The 26,734-nt window shown below is 40.9% G+C and overlaps 1 protein-coding gene across 1 annotated transcript; it reads right to left on the bottom strand.

Annotated features, from left to right (window-relative positions):
- blmh (bleomycin hydrolase) lies at positions 1 to 26,734 on the bottom strand. The gene is made up of 12 exons (XM_022190726.2): positions 26,571 to 26,734; positions 24,305 to 24,502; positions 21,974 to 22,083; positions 19,696 to 19,837; positions 18,888 to 18,976; positions 18,684 to 18,776; positions 8,353 to 8,508; positions 8,099 to 8,257; positions 7,910 to 7,977; positions 7,010 to 7,127; positions 6,652 to 6,718; positions 1 to 299 (listed from the first exon to the last, which is right to left on the bottom strand). Exons 1-12 carry the CDS (start codon positions 26,578 to 26,580, stop codon positions 151 to 153), a joined length of 1,359 nt encoding a protein of 452 aa, XP_022046418.1. The 5' UTR covers positions 26,581 to 26,734; the 3' UTR covers positions 1 to 150.

Here is a 26,734-nt window from a genome sequence, read left to right on the forward strand (position 1 = left end):
TCCAGTAAAAAAACAAAATCTTTATTTTTCTAGAAGAACAGGCTGTTTTGGAAGGAGGTGTCAGGGAGATATTGGAGAGGTAAAAGCAGCCGAAGAATAGGGCGGAGTCAAATAGACCAGAGGCTGGGGCTAAAACCTGGATTTCTGTAGTTATGCCAAGGATCCCATCGGGTCCCAGGCAGGAAGTACAATGGGCTCCTGTTGCATCACCTCCAGGACATCAGGGGCAAGGAACCTCTTGTCTACCACCACCTCGTACACGTACTCAGAGAACCAGTCATCCGTCATGATGAGGTAACCTATAGAGACAAAAAAAAACAAAACAAAAACATTCAGCTGCTAAAATCTGAAAGAACAAAATTCCCAATGTTATGGCAGTGCAACAGAACATTTGGGTTCTGTAAACAAACAAATGTCATTCAAATTAATGTCAAGCAGTAGACAGATTTGGTAGTTTGAGTGTTTAATTTCAATGAAACAGTTTAATGCTGGGTGATGAGAAGCTTTTATGACTGATTTTGGATAAATCTGACATGTCAGACAAAAATTACAACAAATGGTAAAATTAAAGGCAAATTCCTGGATTACCGATTGCTTCAGAGTGTGAAAATATAAATTCTGTGGGTGATGGAAAATCTTCTTGCCAAACTACTAAATATGAACACAACATAAGGTGGCTAAAGTTCTTCGTATTAAAATCTAGCTCTATCACACCTACACAATAGCACGCTGTAATATTGGAGTAGTTAAGCCACCGTGGTACACTGTTGTTTAAAAATGGAAATACTCAGTTACGGCGATAATGGCTTATTTTCCTCATGATGTCTTCTCACAAATATAAAGCACCATACAGACACATTAATGTGGGTTAAAAAAAAAAAAAAAAAAGCATTTCCTGAATTAGGTCTTTTGGCATGGATGTTTTATAGAACATTACACAACATTTCCATTACAAATGCCTCCTTGGATTTAATTTGGGAACACATAATGTCATTAATTATTTTAATTAATGACAGATGATTGCTTCTCCTCTTCTATTGAAAGGAAGGAGCAGAGGGAAAGTACACACTTTGTCACACGTTTCATTGCTTTTAAGTTCTCTATACGACTAAACTATTTTCCCCCCCACTCTGCCTCACCCTTCAGTGCGGTTTGCATTCAACACTCGTGCCATCGGCTCTGCACGCCCGTCCTGATAGAACTAAACAATGTCGGTTTCTTTTTTCCTCTGTAGTCACACAAGGCCAAATCTTTAGGAGTTATGAAATCACCTTGAACTTAGATTGACGGAAGGGGATGTTGGGATAGCATGATCCCTTTTTGGATGGGAACCCAGCCCCATCCTGAAATAATTAATTAAAATGAAAGATGTCTGGGCGTGTGTGTTCCATATAAATAACGACTAAAAACTATATGAAACCAGAGCAACTCAAACCTAGCACTGAACCGACCCACATGGGAAGCTCAATTAGAACTGGAAACTTGCATTAAATTCATGAAATTTTCTTCTTTTTCCATAATAGCACCTTCGGCTCCAACTCTTCTTTCCTCCTTCTTGTGTGTTCAGAGCTGAGCCAACGAGGGCTTCACTCCCACTGTCAAGTTGACTTATCAAAGACGTCAGGATAACCGCAAGAACGTGCCACAGTTCAAAACAATGTATTGGGATGGCGTGTGTGTTGCGTATCTGTGTTCTTCCAAGTACGCAAATCTTAGATGGCATGTTGCCTGGCTCTCACTGTGGTATCCATGTGTGTGTTGATGTGAGCTTCCTGGAACCTGCGTGTTGGGTGGCATTGTGTGTTTGTGTGTGTGAGAGTGTTGGGTGTTATTTGGTTTTTGGGATAGGCTGACTGTCCTGTCTCGGAATAGACCGATGCAGTGTAAGCCAAAAAAATAACAAAGCTGCCATCTTGCATTTAAACCTAAAGCCGCAATCCACGACGACACAGGACTATCACTCGCCAAGTCAGAACATGCTTTTCATATAAATTTTGTCAAAACACGCAGTCAAAGGCCCACTGAGTGTTGTGAAAGCCTAACAGAAAATGTCCAGTCAAAATACGAGAACCGCTCAGGAGAATGACGTCCAACTCCACACTAGTGGTAAGAGTGGATTGGATCGGATGAATGGCTGTCAAGAAAAATGAAGATCAGACAAATGCACAAAGACACATTTACTAGAGAGACTAAAGAAGACAGTGATTAAGAGAGTGATTTGGACGTACCAACAAACCTTTTTGTCACTCTCCAAATTCAAACTGAATGCAGCAGTTAAATGAATGACAACAAGACTAGCGGTGCGTTCCAATATCCAACTGGTCTGCCAAAAATACAAAATGTCTGACCACAACCACTCAGATTTTGCAGTTTGCAAGCCAGCCTGCTTTTCTCACCATTCTGACCCACAATCCTCTGTGCAGGTAAACAACATACGTCATGGTATCTTGCATGAGTACAAGTTGAGCTGCTGAGAGTGCACAAACAGACAGAAGCTCATTTTGCACTACAGATTGTGACGGATATACATTACTGTTCAAAAGTATCAATGAAGATAACAATAAATTAATCAGAAATGCAGTCTAGACATTGTTGATGGAATATCTCCATAGGGGAACAGAGGAACATTTCCAGCAATCATCACTCCTGTGTTCTAATGCTACATCGTGTTAGCTAATGGTGTTGAAAGGCTCACTGATGATTAGAAAACCATTGTGAAACTATGTTAGCAAATGAATAAAAGTGTGAGTTTTCATGGAAAGCATGAAATTGTCTGGGTGACTCCAAACTTTTGAACGGTAGTGTTTGTGGAAAACGCAACATGAAGAAGCAGAAGGTCACAACTGTATGTACAGTTCATGAAACAGCACATACTTTGTAAAGGCAACAATAGTACACACCTAAAGTAAAAGAACAAAATATTCAATTTTGAAATGCAGCACAAGACCAATGGAATGGGTATGTTTGTTGATCTGTCAGGTAAAGTGGTGTTTTGAACTAAATGCTAACATCAGCATGCTAACAAGCTAACATTGATAGCACGCCAATTTAAAATAGATTTATTTTTTTACAATGGTTCCCATCTTATTTTAGCATTCTACCATGCCATTATTTGCTAAAAAGCAATAAACACCAACTGCTGGTAACGCTAATTGAAATCTTTATAGTTTTACTAGTAGATGGTCATGAATTTAGGTTTTGATCTAATGGTACACTATGCAAAGTTTGGCATAAAGGTGACAACACAAGACGATGAAAATTAAAGCAGTACGGGATAAGAAATATTTTTTTGTCATCAACAGGCCAAAATTCCTGACTACATTTTCAGCAAATCTCTGCACCTCATCCTGGCTCTGTTCTCAGGCTGTAGAACATCCAACCCATGATGGGACATTTTGGCCAATCACAGGTATTTTTAAACACAGCAGATAGTATAAATACCAACAAAGTCTGGAGTAAGACCTAGATGTGGTGGCACAATGGGTGAGATGTGGAACTTTTGTTTGGGAAAGTGAGGTTTGAGTCCTGAGTGAAGCCATGAATGAATGTTGACTTTTAGCTCGATTATCTTGCGTATATGGGATGTATGTGGTCTAGTGGGAGGCACTTAAAATGGAGACAGGAGACGGAGGAGCTTCAGGTTTTTAAATTCAGTTTTCCTCTGGTTTCTGCAGCTTTAATTAACAGTATAAAAAATGGTTTTATGATTGTGGTCAATTTTTGTGCTTTGATGTATTTCCACATGAAAAGATAAGAAGCTGGGTCCAGACTTTGAAGTTCTGCATATAATTCAGACTTAATCAAGAGGAGGTTGACTGCGTTTATGATTAGAGGCATCTGTGAAATAATTTTGACACTTCACACCCTACTTCACAGGAAATCAAAGGGCACCTTTAAAGGAGGTAAAGAATTTGATTACAGTTTGGGTGAAAATAATGGTGATGGATTTAAAGCACATTTAAAAGCTACTGAAGGATCTCTTCCAAAGTCCTTACATAGCATCATTTTACATTTACTTAACAATAGCTTCGCACTGGAAGGAAATATTAAGTCACAATCTCCCCTTGCCAAACAATTGAAGGTCTCCAACACAAATCATGACAAATGTTAAGGAGTCCTCTTCAGGCTAATGTCCTCTCAAATTGAAAATAAAAACCTCAGAGAGTGTTGCCAAATGCTTGTCTTAAAATGCGTAAAAGTATGAGTTGTGGAGTGAGCACAGCCATAACAGCACCTCTGAGAGGGCTTAAAGATGGGGGAAACAGAAAGTTAAACCTCTCATGAGAAACTCTTCAAGGTTAGGAAAAAAACTTAAAGGGCCTAAAGGGAGCCATTAAGTCTTCACAAACCTTATAAACACACTTTACTTTCTCTCTTCGCTCCATTCTTTGAACCACTAATCTTCAGCTTCTTTTTTGTCAATTTTCCAAAATCATCTCTACAGATACTCATCTTTATTTTTACTTCTTTCTAACTCATTCTACCTGTGGCACATCTTCATTTGAGCTTCATCTCTCTCCTGCTTGCTCTCCTCTCCTTTTCACTGCTTCTGCTTCATTTTTTTCCTCCCTTCAGCTTTTGTCAAACAAACAAAGCTGCCGGATTCCCAAGTGAACTCCACTTCTCAAACTTTTGTTCTCAAAAACTTTATTAATTTGGCTGCGGACAGGTCTGGGGGCCCTGGCCTCCCCTCCCCCATCTGCTGGTGTTTATGGAATAAGATATGCGTGAAATACATTTGATTTGACTGAGGGGTTTTCACATGTTTTCCCAACAGTCATTAAGGTTTGTGGGTTCAAGCAAATATTGTGAGTATGTGTGTTCCTCTCGTGTGTATATCTTGCATTGTACGTGTGTGCGCGAGTTGCCAGACGATGCATGACTGACCTGAAATACTCTCCTATAATTTGCAGTGGAATGTCGAGCTCAGAGATGGAGAGGAGAGGCAGCGAGGGTCAGGGAAGATGAGAAACAATGATGAAAGGATAGAGGGGAATAACAACAGCAGTCTGGTTCAGTGGTGCAGAGAACCTGCTGTGTTGTGAGGGGCAACCTTACTGACTTAATGACAAACATTTTACATTTTTTCCCCTAACGCATCAAAATGTCTTACTGGTAGTTCACGCAAGAGTGACTTAGGTTGTTAAAATCATTTTGAATTTGTGGTTTAAAAAAAAAAAAAAAAGAAAAAAAAAACAACAAGTGACCACTAAAAAGTAACTGTCAGGTTCAAAAGTTCCTGCTCTCCAAAGGGCGTCAGTGTGTTAGAGAGTTTAAAGCTGTTGTGGAATCTCTCAACAGCTTAGGACCAAAATACATCTGACTGGATTTTACCCAATGAAACCTCTCGACCTTTCAAGTTCCTGTATTTACGTCTCTGTTCTTAACTTTTTACTTTTATGTCTCTATTCTATTAATTAGCATTTCAGTGTTTTTGTTGTTGTTGTCATTTTCAAAAACTTCTGAATCACTTTTGTATAAAATATGCTCTCCAACATAAGACATTTGTAACCGTAGGTGTTGCGACATATCGTTATAATCTACAAAAACCCAGACACAGAAGAACAAAAACAAAGATGTTTCAGAGCTTCTAATAGAGCTGTTGTAATTAGAGGATATACTTGCAGAAGCAAAGTACCCTGAAGCTACAGAATTCCCTCCCAGAGGATCTCAGACTGAAAATATCCTGGCATTCTTTTACAACTATACTAGACACTGTCATTTATCACATTGCCTTTTCCTTCTAAACTGGTTTGATTGTACTTTGTGCTGTATTTCTTTTATATGCTTGGTGTTTTCGATTTGCTTGGTTTTATATCCCGCATTTTAATGTCTGCTTTGTGTAACACATTCTAACTCAGTTTTAGACAGGTGCCGTAAGGAGTACTATTTTTATTATTGGAGCTAACGTGCAAATTTTCCCCATCATGATTAACTGTTCACATGTGCCCCATGAATCTGCACAGCAGAACAGTCTTCACATTACTGAGTCAAAAATGAAAGATGCTACAGTCGCATTTTCGCTGTGTTGCTCCATCCAATTTTATTTACCTCCTCTGCCAAAATTGCAGAAACCGCAACACAAAAGAGCAATTGTTTGCAGACAGCTTTGAGAGAAAATATGATGGTAGAAAGACATTTTTGGAGAGTAATATGTGTGATCTGCAGCTACTTTTTTGTCTGAAGGATGAGTTCATTCAGTAACTGCGACTGTACCCAGAGGCACTGAAAGAACAAAAAGAACACCAGAAGGTCCGCTGTGCCTGTGTGTGTCCCCGAGTCTTTATGAAACAGGACACAGCCAATTACAAGTTCATAAAGCAGAAACACAGGGGAACCTCCTTGTGGAATCCTGTTCTCAATTCAATTGATACAAACATGAAAATGATGGTTTATAACCAGACCAGATGGCTTTGTTGGAAGGATAGCATTTGTAAATGAATTCAAGACCACATCCAGGTGAAAGCAGCTATTTTAGAGGTTACCAGCGAACAATCAGTAACATATTCAACAAATCAGCCTATTTTACAGTGACTAGGCAACTGCTTAAACACAGTTTCTGGTGCTTCATTGCAGGTTAAATAGAAAGGGGAAAAAAAAAATAACATGCTCAAGATAAGGACTGAAAGTACGAGTGGTGTTTTGTGTTACCTTTGTTCCCACGGTCATCACCCCAGGAGTTTTCCACCCTCCACTTCTCGTAGCCTTCTTTCCCATCCTGAGCGGGAGAACGAGAGACAGACGACGGGGAGATAAGAGTGAGAATCGGAGGCGAGAGGAAAGAAAGTGTCCTGACAGCTGGGGTTACTTACAAAGGGGGAAACTGACAGCACTATGAAAAACTGCAGCGGATTAAAGCAGTGTAAACACACGGCAAGACTTTCATGCAAAAAACCCTGGGAAACTCTGGATGTGTGTATCTCTGCTGGTCAGTTTGTATACGCGCTGCATGTATACATGAGCTTACTAAACAGTTATATACCTGCGGTGCATGTTTGTGTGAGCGTACCTTGTCTGTGACAGCGGTGAGGATCATAGCGTGGGTCATGAGGGAGTCACCATATATCAGCCTCTCTGCCTTTGAAAGGTTTTTCACTGAAACTCCGAACACGAGCTCATGGTTGAACCTGCATGTCCACAGACAGAATCAGACAAAAAAAATAAGTCAATCATAAAAACTTTACATGTCCTCCTCTGCGGATAAAAGAAGATGAAAACCCACCCCTGATTCCACCTTTACACTCATGTAAAGAGAAATGTCTGCGTTATATTACAGCAATCTATTTTTAGTAGAGGCAGGAGAAGAGATGTGATGGCCATAAAAAGCCAAATGAACTGCCTTGATAAGTCAGGTTTTGCTAGGGGTAAAAGACAGTTCACCTTTTCATTTCTATCTTGAGCATGGCTGCAGAAATGAGGCTACATTAAGCCCCAGCCTCATTCCAGTTCTAATCTACTGACACAAGAAACAATCTGTCTGAAAGATGAGTTTCAGCAGAGATGATACCAGACATTCGGCACCATGTTGGTTTGGTTCAGTGGGCAAATTTAAGCCTGGCGCCAGAAACTCAGACACAGATGCTGCAAAAAGACAAGTTACTTTTCCTCCATGGAGAGACTGACACCTGATAAAAAGCTGCTCATACGAAAATTTGGCAGAGATAAATTAGATTTTTTCAACACTCAGTTACCCATATGTACATTAACACAAGTTTGGCTTGCTGTAATCATTCCTAATGCACTTATAATGGAAGTCATGGAGGACAAAATACACAGTCCTCTTGTTGTCCAAAACTGTACTCCATCTTCAGTTAATGCACAGCTCCACAAAAATAACAAAAAAATTGTAGCCTCTGAAGCACATAATTCCCTCATTTCGGTTACTTACAGCCCACGGAAATATACTCACACATTCATGTCGTTAATGCCCAGCTTGCCGTGGAAATGCTTCCCAACATCACAGCCAAACCACACTGCCTAAGAGGGGCGGAGAGAGAACATTAGTCATCCTCACGTTTATCGATTTCACACATTCAAACGAGGCTAAAGCGAACACACCCACTTCTGTCCACAGTCATGCCTGTTTGTCCCGACCTACCTCTCCCTCCTTGATGGACTCAGCCGCGGCCTTTTTAAGCAGCTGTATGGGCTGGTTGTTGTATAGAGTGCTGCGACCTCCAACCATGTTACCCAGGAACTCCACACTGTACAGCTTCCCATAAGGGTTCTGGGGTCGTGGGTCATTTACAAGGCAGATCTAAGGAGCAGAAGTTACCATACGAGCTCAGAGACTGTTCGGCAAGTTGGTAGTAGACGTTACGGCTTAGTTACGGTGTCTAAGAGGGCACTTACTTTGTCCTGAATGTTGTATAGGGGTTTGACGTGCTCCCTGTAGAACTCCTGGGGGGTGACAGGTCCCATGCGATGGAAGTTCTTGTCCTTGTCCCTGTACTCCCAACAGATGGTTTCAGGAGGGCTGCCTAGACAAACATTGGCCACCCGGAACACCTGCAGAGCAAAAAGACGGTCAAGGTCTTTAAAAAATTGCACCCAAACATTAAAAATCTGGCTCTAAAAGGTGCACAACTCATGTTAAATTCATATTTAGTGCTCGCTGGCAGTCAAAAACTCAACAGAAATCCTACTAGTTCTGGTTAATATTTGAACTTCCTTGTTGTTATTCTTCTATTTTCTTGATATGCACTTATCTAACCCCTCCACTTCCATATCTGTCCTTGCATACACTCGTTCATCAATTTTCCATATATTTTCCCCCTCTACAGTGCTTCCCTCCCCTCCATCTTTCCTCATCCCACCATTTGTGCCGCACACCCTTTCCCTCCCTCCGCCATGTGTGTCTTCCTGCAGCGCAGAAGTTCAGACTGAGTTCCTGTGGGCTAAATCGGGTTGTTTGGACTGGGCTGTCTGTCAATCTGGCCTTTCAAACCTCTGATATAGTTATCTCTGGAATTTCCCCCCTTTTTGCTTTTCACTTCTCCCATCCTCAGCCCTCCTCTCCCGGGACTCTGCACATGCTTTTCCTATCAAACAAGAAGGGACTGAGAATTTTAAATGCAGCGCAGATTATTGTTGGTGGTAGATAAAAGAAGAGCGACTAGACAGTGATATATTGGTTTAACAAAAAGCAGACGCACATGCACAATGGATCGACAGCATAGTGAACTCTGCTCTGATTGCACCCATGAATGGTAACACATCATTCGCACCGCTTCGACTATGGATGTGAAAAAGGACAAATTTCCAATAGACTTTCACGCTGAATTTTTATTGACTACTTCTGCTGATATCCAGAGAAATTAACCTTCTGTCTCGCTGAATACAGAGCTGAAGGGGGGATTATTTTTGGCCAGGCCCGGAGAAATATAGCAGCCGTGGCAGCAGTTTCTCATGCTTAGTCAACACATATTAAATTCCCCCTACATAAAGATGACATTCTTGCTTTCGGTTAAGGAGACATTGAGCTCACTACACGTTCTATTCTCGCCACTGTAATGCTCGCACAGAGACAAACACACAAAAAAATGCATAAATTCAGGCCTGACTTAGTCAAACAAACAACCTCCTTCTTCATTACAGAAAAGCGTACAGTCACAAAAGAGCAGACATACACAAAAATACACACATGAGCTGAGTCAACAAAGGCATCTGTTCGACCCCTTTCACCCTCATCTCCAAGCTACCTTGTTCAACTACTTTGTTTAGACTGCCTTGCGGGCGGGATGACATACCGAGGTGTCCATCCCCTTGTCTCATCTGTGTTTGACCAGATGCCCCTCAGTACCTTTACAAGACGCCTCTACTACCTCTTGACCGTGCTCTCGTCTCCTTCTTCCAATAACAACTCTGCTCTTCCTGGTTACTTTAAACCTTTCCACTCACTTTACAGTTTTTCTTTCAGATGCCGCGACACATACTGTAAGCCTTAATGCCGGGTCAGCCTTGGGCCCACTCATCACGGCGGGCAAGGCAATTAAAGTAGGTGTGAGGAAAGAGCAGGGCCGACAGAAAGAGACCTCAGTCAGAGAATAAACAGAGCCGGTGACATCAGAGCAGGATCAATATTGAAACACCTGTCGCCTCAGTGACAGACAGACATGAGTGACAGAAAGAGTGAAGGAGACACAGGGGGGTCAATAAAACAGTAATAATAACACCACAGACAAATTTTATTGTCTTCGGATGCATTTGTGAAGCATATCTCAATGTAATGTGTCTGATTTGACAAGTTCACAATGTGTATTTGCCAGTCTAAGTTGGCATTTAATTTGCTGGAAAATATTTTGAGACAGCAAATACATGATGTTGCATTTTCAAGTTAGAATTTACAATAATCTAAGCCTAAGACCTCAAGACTAAACCTCAACTCCTTCATTAACCCAACATGCGTTATTCCTAAAGCCTGCAGGGCTTGACTCATGCTTGGATTCTAACTTCAACAGCCATGTCATCCATGCCTTAATACTCTAAACATCTCAACTGCTAATATGTTTCAGGATCCAGCTGTTGTAAAGGATGATGATGGAGGCGGTGAACATGCGGCTTTGTCTTCGACTCATCCGGCTCTAGAGGAGGGTCCACCTCGTGTCTGTCTCGGTTCTGTGACAGGCCAGTTTGCATGTCTTGCTGTAAACAATGAGCCGACTTGCTGCACGCTATTCAGGCTAACTGTGGCTAATGTTTGATAGCACATGCGCTCCAGTGTTGATGGGCTGCCATTCCGCTGCACATTTATTTGTTCTATGTGACCCAAACAAACAAATCCCCCGGAGAGACTAACGCATACAATAAGGAGGCAAAACATTACAAAATACAGTATGGAAAAAGAAAATATATGCATCTTTGAGCAAGGCAAGACTCCAGCCTTCCTCTTCTGCTCTATGCTGTCGACATGTTCCACAAAAAGCAATACATGGAGAAAAACATGTTTATTGCACTTTGACTGAATGCATTATAGCACTGCAAAATGCATTACAGGCAGTTTACACCAACAGTAAAGCAAAAAAGAGTTAAGTCAGATGCTGTACAGTTGTTGGAAATTGTAATATTAATCTTATTTCTGTAATTTAAAGCATTTTGAGTTACTGTCTGTTGTATAAAATATGCTCTATAAATAACTTCAAGTCCACTGAAATCCTGAAACTGATTTACTGGAATGTATAAAGTTACCAAAATCTTCCAAACCTGCTCAGCTGCCCAACTCAAACTTACAAAGGGTGTTTTCTGTAAGCTCTTAGCCGATTTAGTTTGTGAAAAAAACTAAAAAAGCAACTTCATTTGCATTTATTATTCGTTATATTTGTGAAGAATGTACCACCCACTTGGAACAATTTGCATACACATCACGGCCTGATTATTTTATTACATTAATAAACACTTAATGGCAGAAACGGAATACTGAATTTAACCTGATGAGTGGAGTAAACATTCTTTGTATTTTCTACATTTTTTTGTATATATAAGTCAAAATAAGATCAGAGAATCATGTTTTGGTTTGAAAATACTTAAGCTAATTTTAGCTTTTCATACAAATCATTTAAGACTTTTTAAAATCATGGCACTGATGTACAAATTAAACATGTGGCTCAGACATTCAAAGCGCACAATTATGGGGCTGAAACTGGCTCTCACTCAACTTATGCCAATTTGAGGCAAAACATGCGCCTCGCTGCTACTCTGAAGTAAATTTATAACTTTTGTCTAGAAGCTGGACTTGTGAGTGTAAGCAAATGACACCATGCAAACAGTTTGGATAAAAATGAGTGAGGTTTTGATTAAACTTCCATGTTTAGTAAACATGCAACACATGTGCTCATTGTTAAATTCTACCAATTGTGCAGAGAAATTCAAGAAATGTAAGTGGACCGCTCTGTGCTGGCCATTCCCGCGGCCCCTTAACAATGACACACATGCAGGAACCCACCCACATTGAGCAACAAATCAGCCGAGCCAAGACCCTGCAGCAACGGGCCTGTGAGCTACAGCGAGAAGCTTCTTCTGTGAGCCGATGGCCGTCTCATAAATTAGACTTGTCTGAAGAATCACTCTGAGTTCAGAGCCAAGACCAGAGCCGCACATGGTGTTTCTGATTCCATGACGCAATGGAGCATGGAAAGGCTACAATCGTGAGGGATACCATCTGTGTATGTTTCATGTGTGTGAAGTAGCGCATGTGTATGTACAGTTTCCAGTGGTTGTGCCTTTTTTTTGTGTGCGTATGAGTGGCGTCTACTTGTCCATACAAGTGATAGAAGAGAGCACCGGTGCACAGTCAATACGGCATGAAAGAGAAAGCCTGGCTTTGAAAGTTAAACTAATCGTCTCTGTGCAGCGTATGGATACTGTCTTTCTAACAATTTCTAAAGACTAACAGTGGTAGCGCATGACAGCGGTTTGCCTACTGTTACTGCAGGTGCAGGTTAAAGTGGGTTTAGCTTCTTTCGCTAGGGTTGTTAGATAAATGTTATCCGCTTGATTTGAGCGAATTTGCCTGACCAGTGTTAACAAAAACAATAGATTCTTGACACGCAAAGCGATTCATTTAAATCAAGTGCACCCGGGGTACAGTAAGTGGAAGCAGAGACGTTGACCTGGTTGCCTGTCATGGGAGCGTGCGTGGGGCTGGCATGATGAAGACCAGGGCACAACCACAGCCTCCACGTAGGGAGGGTGGACAGGATCGCTTCCACACACGCCAAAGTCGAGCTGACACGGCCACTTTGATCCTGAGAAACACGTGCACGCATAGATGCAAACGCATGTGAACATGTAGAGGAAACACTCGCTTCCCGTTTGCAAGAGTCCAAGAAAACCAACATACGTAAGCCTACAAATACACAAGGCGCTCGTATCCACAAACACAGCGTTGGACATGCGGTTCATGATCTGTGAAATCACCAATTTATTTGTAAACCCGATCTGCGCAAACAGTTCCCAAAAGTGCTCGGCTACAACAAAAACAAAGCAATGCTACAATGCTAGTACAGAATGTCATGCAAATACATCACTTGACTGACGAACTCTGCCTGCTCTCCATGAGCTAATGACAGTCATTAGATGTTTGCGTCGTTAATAAGAAGTCAGCCATCTGAAGTGTGTCACATCAATCACAATTTACAGAGCTAATATGCCAACACTGCTGTTGGAGCTGGAGGCGAGTCAAACTTCAGAGCAGAGCGACTTGTCATCTTGATGGTTTGGGACCACACAGCTTACAGCCAGTGGACCAGAGTCAAATAAAAATATCAAGTAATTTCACAACAAATCCAGCACTAATGTGTTTTCACTTATGATGTTAAACAGGTTTTTCAAATGATGATTTAGATTAATCTGATGGCATGACTTAAAAGGAGTTCTGGGACATCTGAGGATGAAAATATTTTCATCCTCAGCTGTTTAATTGGTCATTTGTTCATCGTTATAACATTATGTGGAATTGTTATTTAGCTATCCAGACATTCAGCATGCAGATCCTCAAGTTAAAGAAGCGGCTACCAACATAACTCTACTCTATACTTTCATTGCTCTTGATCAACTTAAGGGAATAATCATTTAGACACAATATTAACATTTTTACAGACATCATGCAACAACTGCTGTGGTAATTTCCACTGATAATGCTAACATTTATTTTTCCAATTTCTCACAGTGTAACATGTGGAGTCTGCATAAGTCAGACAAGCTTTATGCTTCCCACACAAACTCCTTATAGATAATATTTAATGATAATCTTGACTCCAAGTTATTATTTTTCAAATATATATAAGCTGACTGACATATTCAGTTGAAATATTCTAAATAATAAATGGGCTTAATCAATCTTCTGTCATAGCTAAAGGATCATAGTTCAACCCATACGTATAGCAAAATTCGGCATCTCTTACTACTGCATCAAAAACATGGAAGCGGTATAATTAATGATTTCGATAATTGAAAAAAACAAACAAACATACACATCAAGAATTCATCATTTTTGCATTGCTGTGTGTACCACAATGACTGATTGGCCAGATATATTTGCAACAACATCTTCAAACAACGTGGCTCTCTTTATGTTGCTCGTTCTTTTGACATGACCCAACGCTCCGTCACCACTGGCCGTGACAGAAAGGTGCTCCGCAAAACAAACCACTTCCAGGTGGACAAACAAACACAGCCGTGCAGTGTGGCGGGAGCAGCCACCACTGTTGCTCAACATATGTTTGCGTATGTACAAGTCACGTGTGTGTGGCAGTGGCCGGGCGTCCATGGAGGCGCACTGAGACACGAGCGACTCTTTAAACAAGCAACCAGCGAGGAGCACACTACGACCTAATAGCTAACAACAAAGGGTGCCTAACCAGACCCTGTGCTGTGTGCAGTCGTCTGAATGGGAGATTGATTGACTGGCCCCTCACACACACACACAGGAAGCCTGAAAAAAAGCTTCACATCTACAAAGCGGAACCTGCATAACCTAGAAGTACACACACCATGGGGCACATTGATGTATTTCATCGGCAGAATACATGCACGTTATACACGTTGTGCATGTGTTTGTTAACATGTACAGCGGCCTCCATAATTACTGGCACCTCTGGTTAAGATGTGTTGAAAACTCACACTGAAAATTGTTGAAAAGTGTATTATAGGAGAAGATTAGGTGCTGTTTTGTTGGCAAAAGGGGGTTGTACAATGTATTAACATCAGTGGTGCCAATACTTGTGGCACACATGATTTGATGTAAAAGAATTATTTCTTCATGTGTGATTTTTTTTCCCCACTGAATAAATGCACTTGAATTAAAGATTGGATTTTCCACTCTTTTTCCCATTGTGGCCCTATATTATTGAGGAAAAAAATGAATTTATTAGAAGCTAAAGAACACATCTTAACCAGGGGTGGCAATAATTATGGAGGGCACTGTACATATGGTCCTTTCCATTAAAGTGGAATACCTTGTATTTTTGTTTTAGAAGTGAATATGTCTTCACTATCCAACATCACATGCCAGACTGTTCCATAAACAAGATGGCTATCTTTAACAGTGTGACATGTGCAGGTGATTGTTTTCATTTGTTGCTTAAAGACCATAGCCCAGAAATGACGTCCGCACATACTTGTATGCTGGACATGCAACATGAAAAGAATCAAAACAGAAGATAAGCTTGCTGCCTTCAAAAAAAAAAAAAAAAAAAAGGGACGGAAAAATAATTACAAAAAACTTAATGAAAGATTGCTTAAAACAAATGCTATCATGTATTTTCAGGCGCAGAAAGGCATTTTGCAGGTTCCGTTGCAGACTTCTTAATTGTTTAAGCCTTCCATGCAAGACACTGTTACCCGAACATGCACCGAGGTTAAACAAATGCTTATTTTACTACACGGTTTCCTCTCTGTGCCACATATGCCAACAATGAATGGCTTGAAATATAGGTAGCTGGCATGCTGGTGCACTGGAGCCACTTGTGCAGGGAAAGCAGTCGTATATTGAATTACTCACTGTGATATTAAATCTTAAATGATGCAGGTATAAAATGACAAGTTTAATTATTTGACTATAGAATTTTTAAAACATTTAATGATTTTTAAAAAATGCTTGAAATTGACCCCTCCAATTTGTAAGTTGGAATTTCAACACACACTTACATTACCATTTCTTCAGAATGTCTTAACAATGTCAGTCTTAACTTTAGCTTTATCAGCATATCTTTTAAAAAAAATTACTCTATGATTAAACCTGAACTAAAAGATGATACATGCAGGCGGCTTTTAGACGTTGCTCATCCAAGTTATATATTATTTGACAGCTCCCTCTTCTGGTAAAAATGGAACAATGGTAAAAAGTAAAACCAACATTTGTCATGTCAGCAGTGTGTCCTAAAATAATCATCCTTACATTTCGTAAGGAGCACACATTGCAGCATATATTGCAGTGATGCAGGGTGTCTTGTAGTCCTCATATAAATGTTATTTGTAACAATATGTAGCATGTGTTTACTTCCTTTGTGTGCCTACTTCTTTCAAGTCAACATCCATATTGTTTTCACACTTCAAGGATTATTGCTGGCCTCTCTGACACTCTCTTCCCACAGCTCACAACAAGAGCATGCTTCTCTTAAACTTTCCATCTGTGAGTCCCTCACTTTAACGTATCGGCTGAAGACCTCTACATTCATCAGTCTATTGTGCTGCTTAACCCGGACCAGCATGCTGCCAAATGAGATTTGAATTCAGCAAACATGTTCTGTATGTACGTTTGTAATACCATTATGATGAAGTATGTATGAGAACATCTGGGAAAGACTTACATGTGCATTGTGTTAGTGATTGTGTGTATACTTCATGGAAAGAAACTGTCGTGTGAGCTGACAAAAACCATAGAAGCACAGGAACGAAACAGGAAGTGAACTAGAAACGTCTCATTCCCACACTTCTGTTTGCACGGCTGCCATCATTGAAAAAGTCTTGTTGTAAATTTAAGCAATTATGGATGAAACACTGCTGGCAGCCTTACTGGAAGCTCCATCCTTCTTCCAACACTCATATGTAAACCTATTAGGTGTTTTACATGCATTTGCTTTGCTTCAGTGCATTACCATTAAGAAAAGAATTAATGTATAAAGCTTTATTTCTAGTAGTCCAGTAAGGCATCTGGCTACATGCATGTTGCAAACACTGTAAGAAAAGGTCAGTCTCTGATCCTATGATTGACAAAATAAGTCAGTGCTTCCTTAATTTGTAAATGACTGTGTAGTTGTAGCAGCTGTGTGTCTGTGATTAATCAGCATCATTCACTGTCTAGTAGCCAGAAAAAATACTCACTGACTGACAACAATGAAAATGAGAAATAATTGAAATACTGTCGACACTGCCATTTCACTATAACATAACAACTAATAATAAAGGGCCAACAAACACATTAAAATAGGGCATTAAACTAAATACAAATAGTATAGGAAATCATCTGGATGACAAGGAGAAAGGGCTATAAACAAACAGCTGCTGCACCCTCAGTAAATCTACTATTTGCAGCTTTGGCTGAGAGCGATTCTTCAGTCTGGAATCTCCACAGCTGTAATCTATACACAGCAGTGGTCAATGAAAACTGTCCTTAGTACTTTAACTAGTTCTACACACATCCCATTTTATACTGCAGTGGATGCAATATTTGTCAACAAATTAATTATTTTTATTTGAAAATGCATTGACCCCAAAGGTCTCCACTTGGCAAAAGGCCTGAACATTCAGCTCTGCCCTGACAGTTCCTGAACTTTTGGAAAGTACTACACTCTGAACAGGAACATTTTGGCACCTGCAACTATTCTAGAGAAACTATGGCAAGCTATAGTTGTTAGACACATCAAATGTCATTATGACTAGTCTCATTGTTGCAAACAATGCTGTTCATGCAAGGCTTCTTATGAGATATTAGCATAGCAAAGCATTAGAGCAATGTTGGCTGTAATGCAAACATGTTGTAATAAAAAATGTGAACATTCTGAGCAAGGAGTTTAAACAAGAGGTTTTGTTCATAACAGACTTACTTTTCTTTGGCTTACATGAATGTGGCTTTATGTTGCTCTGACATGGCAGTAAATGGCTTTTGATGTAACTATAGCTGCAGTGTCTCTAACTGAAGATATCTAATTACTTTTTGACCAGGGAGAATACACAACATCACTTTGACTAGTCACAACCAGCAGGGTCAGGAGCAGCTGCTGTGGTCTGAATCACATACACTTTTTTTTTACCCAAAATACATACAACAGCTGCCCTCCCATGTATGTACTGTTGAAAGCAGTATACATAATTGGTACATACTACTTCATCATAATAATGCACCTCAAACTTTAACCTCACAATGTATGTGTGGGTGTGTCAGAATGACCAGTAAAGCTTGCTGTCTTGCATACTTCAAAATCTGACTTGATGTAATAGGACATCCCGGTATTTTTGGAAAAACAGATTTGACATATTGCACAAGGGACATGCAAAATCCTTTTGTGGTATAGTATACTAGTATGGATATAAGATTGCAGCCAACTGTTTGCCCTCAGCTGTCACCTCACAGGAGTCCACAGTGAGAACCCCTAGTCCACCAATACTGTACCACCCCACCCCCATGCATGTTCACTTTGTGGAGACTACACAGCACGTTTCATACCTCTTATCTCATATCCACCGATCACGCTGTCATCTATCCATATTTTATTGTGTCGTCTTAGCACTTGCACTCTGTTCAGTGACATTAAAGTTAGATCTATTGTGACTGAATCTAAAAGAAGACAATGTCGTGTTCTCCAGTTGAGGGGAAATAAACTTAGCTTGAACTACAATTACAACTAGTCGAAGCTGAACTGGAATATCTGATAATGGAATTAAAATTTGTCATTATTCAGATTTTGTGAATTGTGGATATCTGCAGATTAACTGTAGTGTAATGAGAAACCGCACTTAGATGAATTGTAACAGAGACGCAACCTCACAAGTGAGAAATAAACTACAGATGTTTAGCGACGCATATCTATAGTAACTACTATATGTTCAAATGGCTTACCATTAGGTACAAAATTTTGCACACAGTTTCTACAGTCAAACATAAATTATATTCCACAAAAAGTCTATGGTGTTTGAGAATGACCCACATGAACCAAAAGCAGCTGTATGTGCTCTTTCAGTCTCACCTCCTCTATCATGGAGTCCACAGCATCAGAAAGTTCAGCTTTAGTGGCGTCACTGGCCACCATGTTCCTCAGTCTTAGGCAGTATTCTCTCAGCTATAAGGAAAAAACAAAAGTCAGCACAGCCTGAATCACGTGACTTATTGATGAGAGGCTTACATGAGCTTGACTAAAATAGTCTGAACTGAAAGAAATGTGTAAATGGACCTTATGGTTGAGGATGTCATTCATTCTGCGTGAGGCCTCTGAGCTGTGTGACTCTGGAAAGCATTTCTTTGGAATGACGCCATACTTTTCTGGAGAAAGGACATTTGAAAACAATATTTTTAATAAGAATAATGTCTCAAACAGTGTTTTCTGGTTGTGGCGACAGGCGTGGGAGAGCTCAGCTGCAGGGGAGAGAGGTGCGGAGGAGTGTGTGGAAGCAGCGTCATGGTAATTGGTACAGGTGGTAACAATTGGCTGACCTGATTACCTCCACAGTAGCAGTCTGGAGCGGAGCTTAAAAGACGGGTGGACAGAGAAGAAGAGGAGACGGACGAGAGGAGGAGCTGAGACAGAACAAGAGCTGCTGTGGAGTGAGAGACGGCGGAGGCTGCTTATCGGTGAGCTGCTGGGAAGTGAGAGACGAAGAGCGCTGCTTATCGGGGAGCTGCTGTGGCGCGAGAGGCGACGAGCACTGGCTGCCGGCAAGCTTCTGGGGAACTGACGGAGGCAGAGAGTATTCACCGGACGAGGTCTGGTGAGGCGCCGAGAGAGAGAGACTGAGTGGTTGAGGGAGTGGGGTGTAAAATAAACCGTGTTACCCTGACAATCTGCCGTTGTGTGTGTATTGAGTGGACCCACTGACAGACGACCGGTCACACTGGTGTTACAGAAGGTGCACATGTTTAGTCAGATCATCTTCATTTTAAGAGAATACGTATTAACCAAACACTTTATAGTTACACGGGTTACTCAGTCACTCATCTTGAACTTTGTGTTACTATGACTGTGTGCCATGATGAGAACTAACCAATGAGGTTGACCAGCATGTCCCACTGTCCTCCGTCGTTGGTTGGATTGGAGAGGAGGAACTGGACTAGGCGCCCGTCCACTGGCTCCTTCCTCTGTGCCGTCTCCACACAGGCCTGGAGGAAGTAGTAGCAACGCTCAATCTGTAGAAAATAAAAACACAACAGAGAGACATGGTAAGGAAACCTAACGTGTAATGCAGACTGGTACATGGGAGTTAGACTTGTGGCACAAAAATGAGCAAATAAAAGCACTCTAAAAAAACAAAACTCCCCTTTACGTGAGATCTGAAAACAAAAACCTTTAAGTATCTAGTTTATAACTGCAACAAACTAGAAAGACTAAATAAGACTATGCCAGACAGATCTCATGCAGCCACCAATTAATAGACTTACTCCTTTTTTTAAAATTTGCAGCTATGTAACAGAACATTACTATCACAGTTTTGAAAGAAAAATGTGGTCATTTATTAAATGGTCAGCAACGTTCAGAGGCCTTGTAATTTGTTCACGGTGTGACTTGAGCTCTGGGGTCAAACCTTTGGGCAACCTTAAGAGTTGACATGCAACGCTACACCTCTGATATAATGTAACAACCAGCTGGCTCTGCAGGGACAGGATATTCCTGGGGCGCAACATTTCCTTTTTCTGTGTTTGGAACTAATATTGTACACAGTGAACGTCCCAACTTCTTCCAGTTGTCACAAAGAAAAGGTGTATTCATGGCAGAACCATTATCTGTCAAAACATATGAAAGAAAAAGACAACCCAGTGAGCACCAGCCAGGATTTTAGCCTCGATTTCTCGCTGGGTAATGTCTGAATGCTTACATGTCTTTAAAAGGAGCTAAAATGCAGTTTCAAGATCAGCATGTCTTCAAGAATTAATTTGTTGGAGCACATTCATGATTGTGATAACTTGTCCACTTGCAGGTTGAAGAAGAGGCAACATTTAGCTTAAAGGTATAACTCCAAACTCACACTGTCTTTGCAGGTGAGAGATGATCTATGCAAAGACATCATTTTAATGTAATCAATGTGTCCTTGAAGACATTATCAATATGGATCTATGTAGGCTCTATGCCGCCAACAAAATGCTTCTGGAACATTGAATACATTACTGTAAAAAGAACAACCATTAAGTGCTGTAACACGAATGCATGAGTGCTTAGAGGTTATAGTCTTAACGCATCTAAAGGCACAACCTGCCCTTCCAGTATCAGCAACATCACCCTGTGTTCTAGTCTGCAGGCCCAGTTTCACTTGGAAGCTTAGGATTCAAGTTAACATCAAGGTTGTGACAATGATTCCTGCCACTGCTATTGTTTTTTTCTTGCAAAATCTATTTTTGTTCAGTAGGTTAAAAAACCTACCGAATAAAGCAGGCTATTATTTGCACATTAGAGAATAAAAATGTTCACTGTTGCAAATCCCTGTGAAACAGAGTTTAAATGTTCAATCAATATCTTAAAATAGCCTGTGGAAAGAAAAAAAATAATCAATTTTGAACCTCTTTTCACTGATGACAATTTTCACTTTTAAAATGTCCTTTTAACAGAAAAAAAAAATCTTCACTGGGAATGCTAGAGAGAGAAAGAGACATAAAAACATTTAGAGGGGTGTCACTGTGACGTCGGCCCTGGAAGAGCACTGACCCCTACACACAAAAGAGGGTTTTAGGTGGACAATGACCTTACAGTAGTAGAGTGCTGCATAATAACACATGGGCGCACACACAAGCATAGCATCCTGACTGCAAAACAACAAAAACATCCATTTTGTCAGAATGTGACAAAACTCCTGACTTAAAAAATGTAAGAAAAGCAAATACACTACTGTTCAAAAGGTTGAGGTCACTTAGAAATGTCCTTTTTTTTTTTAAAATAAAAGCATTTTTTTCCAATGAAGATGACATTAAATTAATCAGAAATACGGTCTAAACACTGCGAATGTAGTAAATGACTATTCTAGCTGGAAATGGTTGATTTTTAATGGAGTATCTCCATAGGGGTGCAGAGGAACACTTCCAGCAACCATCACTCCTGTGTTCTAATGCTACATTGTGTTAGCTAATGGTGTTGAAAGGCTCACTGGTGATTGACCGTTGTGTAATTATGTTAGCACATGAATAAAAGTAGGAATTTTCATTGAAAACATGAAATTGTCTGAGTGACCCCAAACTTTTGAAGTTTATTGTACCAACAATTTAAAAAAAAAAAAAAAAAAAAAAAAAAAAAGAGTCCAAAATAAATGGAGTTTGTGGTTTTACTGGATTTCTTACCTTATCCCAGAAAAAGAGATAGGACTGACTAAACTCAAACTCCTCTATGTTAAACTTCTTCATGAAGGGAAGTCGCATGACGTTGAGGCACGAGAAGATCCAACATCTCCCTAATGGTAAAAAGAAGACAGATTTTGATGTAAATAACAGCTAAATACAGGACTGTATAAGCAACACGCAGCATGCAGGCATGCTTACATACTCATTAGCACTCCTCAAGCTGGTAGGCTCATTAGATCCCTTAAATGAATATTAGAAAACAATCACTGTATAGACACTATGACCAGGCCAACAAATGCATGTGGATGTATTAGCTTAATGTGGGAATTGGATGGACCCATTTGAAAAAAGGGCTTCATGCCTCTGGAGCCTTTTTCATAACATGCTGAAATAACTGGGCAATGGCTGTCTGAGGGGGAGGATAAATGCATTTATCAGCTTCCCATCTACAGTCTGCTGTAGAATGTGGTAGGCATGGTCTGTCTTCAAGATGCTTGAAGTGCAACCATCTCTAGATTTGTTGGAGACATTTAATCTATTTTTGAAACAAGACTGACTTCTGTGGCCCACACTATATCCACCAACACATAAGTTATTCCAGCTGCTCTAGCTTGTTGGGAGGCACTGAAATCCATGTCCTTAGAACAGCAAAGCTAGCGCCGTTACACCCAGAGTTTAGCACAGAGGGAATGAAAGAATGGCTAATTGTGATTTAATTGAGAAGCTAGTAATCTTTCTACTAATTGATATCAATCATCTGATTTAGAAAAAATGTCACGATAACTTCATCAGAACACATTGTAAAAACTAAAAACCCAAAAATCCTAAACAATGGCATAAGATGTGAAAAAATAAGGTCTATATAGTTTGCATTTACTGCAGCAACTAAATATTAGTATTATGAAAGACCTAAAGTGTGGCAGCAAAACACAAATAACATATATGATACATTCTCTTGACATTGTGGAGAACAATACAGAGAATGAAAACTGAAATTGTGATATTTATTGATACTGATGATATCTACAGACGTCATCTGTCTGGAAATCTATACATGTGTGTAGAACCAAGGGCAATGATACTGTCTATATACAGGAGGGTGACAAATGAAAGAAAAAGGCAACATAAAGTGTTGTGTTGGGTCACCAAATGTTGCCAGAACAGGTTCAGACGTGTATAATGGCAATAATTTCCCAACTCTGTGTGATGGAACATCATTCTTCCAAAAGATATTCACTCATTTAGTGTTTTGATGATGGCAGTGTAATCCATCAGTCCATTATTACCCACAGGTGTCCACTTAAGACAAGATCTGGTGACTGTGAACGCCATAGCATCTGATTACTTTCATACTAATCAAAGCATTCAGTGACTCCTTGTGCCCTATGGATGGGGGCAATGTCATCCTAAAAGAGACCACTCTCATCAGAATAGGATAAGAGTGATGATTAAGAATAACTTAGTACTGATCTGCAGTCACTCCCCCTGTAGGGTTACAAGTAGGCCCAAACCTGCCATAAAAATTCTCCCCACAGCATAACGGTACCACTGAGTCCCCTCACTGTAGGGGTCAAGCATTCAGGCCTGTACCGTTCTACTGGTAAACACCACAAATCATCCACCTGCTTGTGGGTAACATGATGAAGGATGACTCATCGTACTGTTTCCACATCTTTGCAGACCGGTGCCTGTGGTTTCTGCACCACTGAATGTTCAAATGTGCATTCATCTTTGCATTAAGGGGTTTATGTACTGCAGCTGTCCTTTCTTGATTTCCCCACCTGTATAAATATATATATATATATATATATATATATATATATATATATGTATGTATATAGCCTGTTCTTCCTTGCAGGGTGAACACATGATCCTGCACTGACACAGTCACCTGAGGAAGAGTTGCACTTCTCTTTTTCTTACATATCACCCCACAGAAGAAGAATCACAGTCATCAAATCTGCACAGTCAACTACAATTTCCAGCCCTGTGTACCCACGTCAAATCTGAATGCAGAAGTCAAAATTATTCACTTCCTCCACTAGCGAGTTAAGCTGTCTTTGTGACTAAAGCTCCTGTTATCTGTGCCCCAACAACAAACAATCTTTCAAAGTCAAACAGATCTTTTCCTCTTCCCATCTTGATACAGAATCTGTATCAAGATGCTATTAGCTTCTTGGTATAATGCAGTGCACCTGTAGGGAAGCATCTGCTATTGTTGTGTTTAACAACGTATTGATTCGGGTTTTCCTTTATTTTATCGCCCTTGTGTAACCAGTGGAACCAGTCCGTGTGTAATCGCGAATGCACCTGCGCTACATTTAGCCTCACCTGAGTTTTTCTGGTTGGTGACGGGTTTGCCCTCTGTGGGGATAGAGTGCTGGAAGATGTGCACAGTATCCTGGACAGTCTGTCGGTGCAGACAAACCTCCAGCGGGTCGATGCAGGTTGACACATTCTGGGCCAACAGGTAACGTGGCTCGGCCCTCAGCCGCTTGAGAAAGGCGGCTACCTTCTCCTGACTCAAACCTACAGAAGGGAAGAATAAAAAGGCAAAACAGAAATGAATTGCAAAATAAATTAAGAAGGAAACACAAGCACAAACAAAGTTGACTTGGAAAAGGAAGTCTTTCACAGCAGAAAGATGTTGAAATCTAAGAGGAGGAATTTCCTACAGTCCCAATTCGCTTGACTCTTCCTTGCACTTAAAGCATAGACGCATCCCACTTAGGATTTGACTTACAAGCACTCACACACTCAGATGTCACAATAATGCCTGTAAACACCAGATCAATAGTCATAAACCAACAGCACATCCTTTATTGAAAGCTACAACCGTCTGGCGCTTCCCTTTTTACACCAGCTACACAGAGATTACAGCAGAGAATAGCCTATCAAGGATGTTAAATACAATTATGATTAGAGCTTTGATAAAGAATGGCGAACATACTGGGAAAACGGAGAGGCAGTAGCAGTAAACAAGGGCAAAAATCGAGAATGCTTTCTAGTAGTATTATAAGAGGCCTGAGGGAGCCGAGGGCTGATCAGAGCTGGCTGGTATCACTCATCTGGCTCCATCTGTGAGAGGAACACACTGGAAAGCTTGTCTAGTCCCTCTGGATGGGAGAAGGAGGGGTGCACTTTGACAGAATCAAACTGGCACTGGTGTGTGGTTTGCGATTCCGTCAAATAATAGTGCAGAGCAATTAAACATCGAGAGGGACATTGCCTAGTCATGCATGCTGCCTGGAGTTCGACCCCTCTCTCAGCTGCGTACTGTTATTTTCCATCGGCGCAGGACCGAAACGCACTGACCGCCGCAGATTAGGACAGTGTCAAACTTCATTAAGTGTCATGCTCTTGTTATCGGGGGGAAAAAAGCAGAAGCAAGCCTAAGGCCTAAGGCAGAGAATATTTTGAGAGCTGGCCTGCATGGGGTCCTGTGTCAACATACAGTGTTTTCCTTATGGCGCAACAGCAGAATTTCTTTGACACTGATGGGCGTGGATAGACAGTGAAGGGAAAATAGCAAGTGACAAAGGTTTGGTCTGTTACAGGGAATTAGCCGACAGCTTAACATTGACAGCACCTCATTCAAACACAACACAGGGAAGGGTGTGTGCTGCAAAGTGCACACTACAAAGGTGAACTAAAGGGCCACTTACTTGGCTGGTCAGGTTGTTATTCAACAAGTGGGGGTATGAATGGTGAGGGGTGGCTTTCTATGGAGAGGGGCCAAGCACAGGCAGCTAGGGTGACTTGCATATTTACACATCGGGGGTTATACAGCTGGGTTTATATTAGATATACGAGATAAAGTGCTTCATTCAAGCACTTTATCTCGCCCATCATTGCTTCATGTGCAAAGGGCTGAACTATAGCTGGAATGAAGCCTAAAAGTGGAGGATTGGCAGACTCCTATTGCAGCTGGCAAAATCGCAGGACAAAGGTCAGCATATTACGACTCTACGAAGGTCCTTGTTGTAACTAAAAGTTTCAAATGTAGGAAGGACCTTTGCTGTCTAAATGCGGAACAGTCAGTTAAAACAGAACTTACATATACGACCAAAACCCGCACCTTTGCCTTCCACTATGAAAGAGTTATAAAAACCAGTGGTAGGAAGCAATCTTACTCAACTGGGTTAGCTGGCAAAAAGCCAACTTTAACCTATTAAAAGAGTTATGAAACTGTTCTCTTTTCCGGTAAAATACCTCGCTTCCTAGCGAAAACCATAGCCACTTTAAATAGTTTGACAGGTTCTCGCTTTTCCAAGTCCATTCCAGACTAGCTAGCTGCACAAGCTAACATGCCCAGTTCCTGTAGCTGGCAGCAGTTTTCAACCAACAATTAAAGCTGTGTTAGCTGCCTGTATGTGCTGTTTGGATGTTGGTTCCATGCTGACGGTCTGTCGGCACGAACTGTCAACCTAGTGAAGAAAACCGCGGCGAAGTCATGCTAGCAGGCTGGCGTGCTAACGCAATGACTGCTAGCTTAGCCTGTTAGCTCCCTCAGCTGTCATTCTGTATCTGCCGAACTCAGGCTGCCGGAGACACGAAGCAGCGTGGCTGAAACGAGACGGAGAGCCGCTCTACTTACCAGTTTCCATGTTCCCGAGGAGCTTGAGGAGCGTTGACTGTTGTCCTGAAAAGTCGCCGGCTCTTTGTTTATCTCATTCACCGACAGTCAGTGTGGTCACGGGGTGCGCTTGTTTATGGACTCCCGGTCGGTGTTTGACGTGGCGGTTGGGCGGAGTTTGCGAG

Source organism: Acanthochromis polyacanthus, chromosome 13 (assembly GCF_021347895.1).
Source record: "Acanthochromis polyacanthus isolate Apoly-LR-REF ecotype Palm Island chromosome 13, KAUST_Apoly_ChrSc, whole genome shotgun sequence".
NCBI lineage: Eukaryota > Metazoa > Chordata > Actinopteri > Pomacentridae > Acanthochromis > Acanthochromis polyacanthus.

Excerpts from the sequence above, each read along its gene's own strand:
- blmh (XM_022190726.2), bottom strand. Across the intron at positions 22,084-24,304 it reads CACCAACCAGAAAAACTCAG|GGAGATGTTGGATCTTCTCG; the intron begins GTGAGGCTAAAT and ends TTTTACCATTAG. Across the intron at positions 18,777-18,887 it reads ATGACATCCTCAACCATAAG|CTGAGAGAATACTGCCTAAG; the intron begins GTCCATTTACAC and ends TTTTCCTTATAG.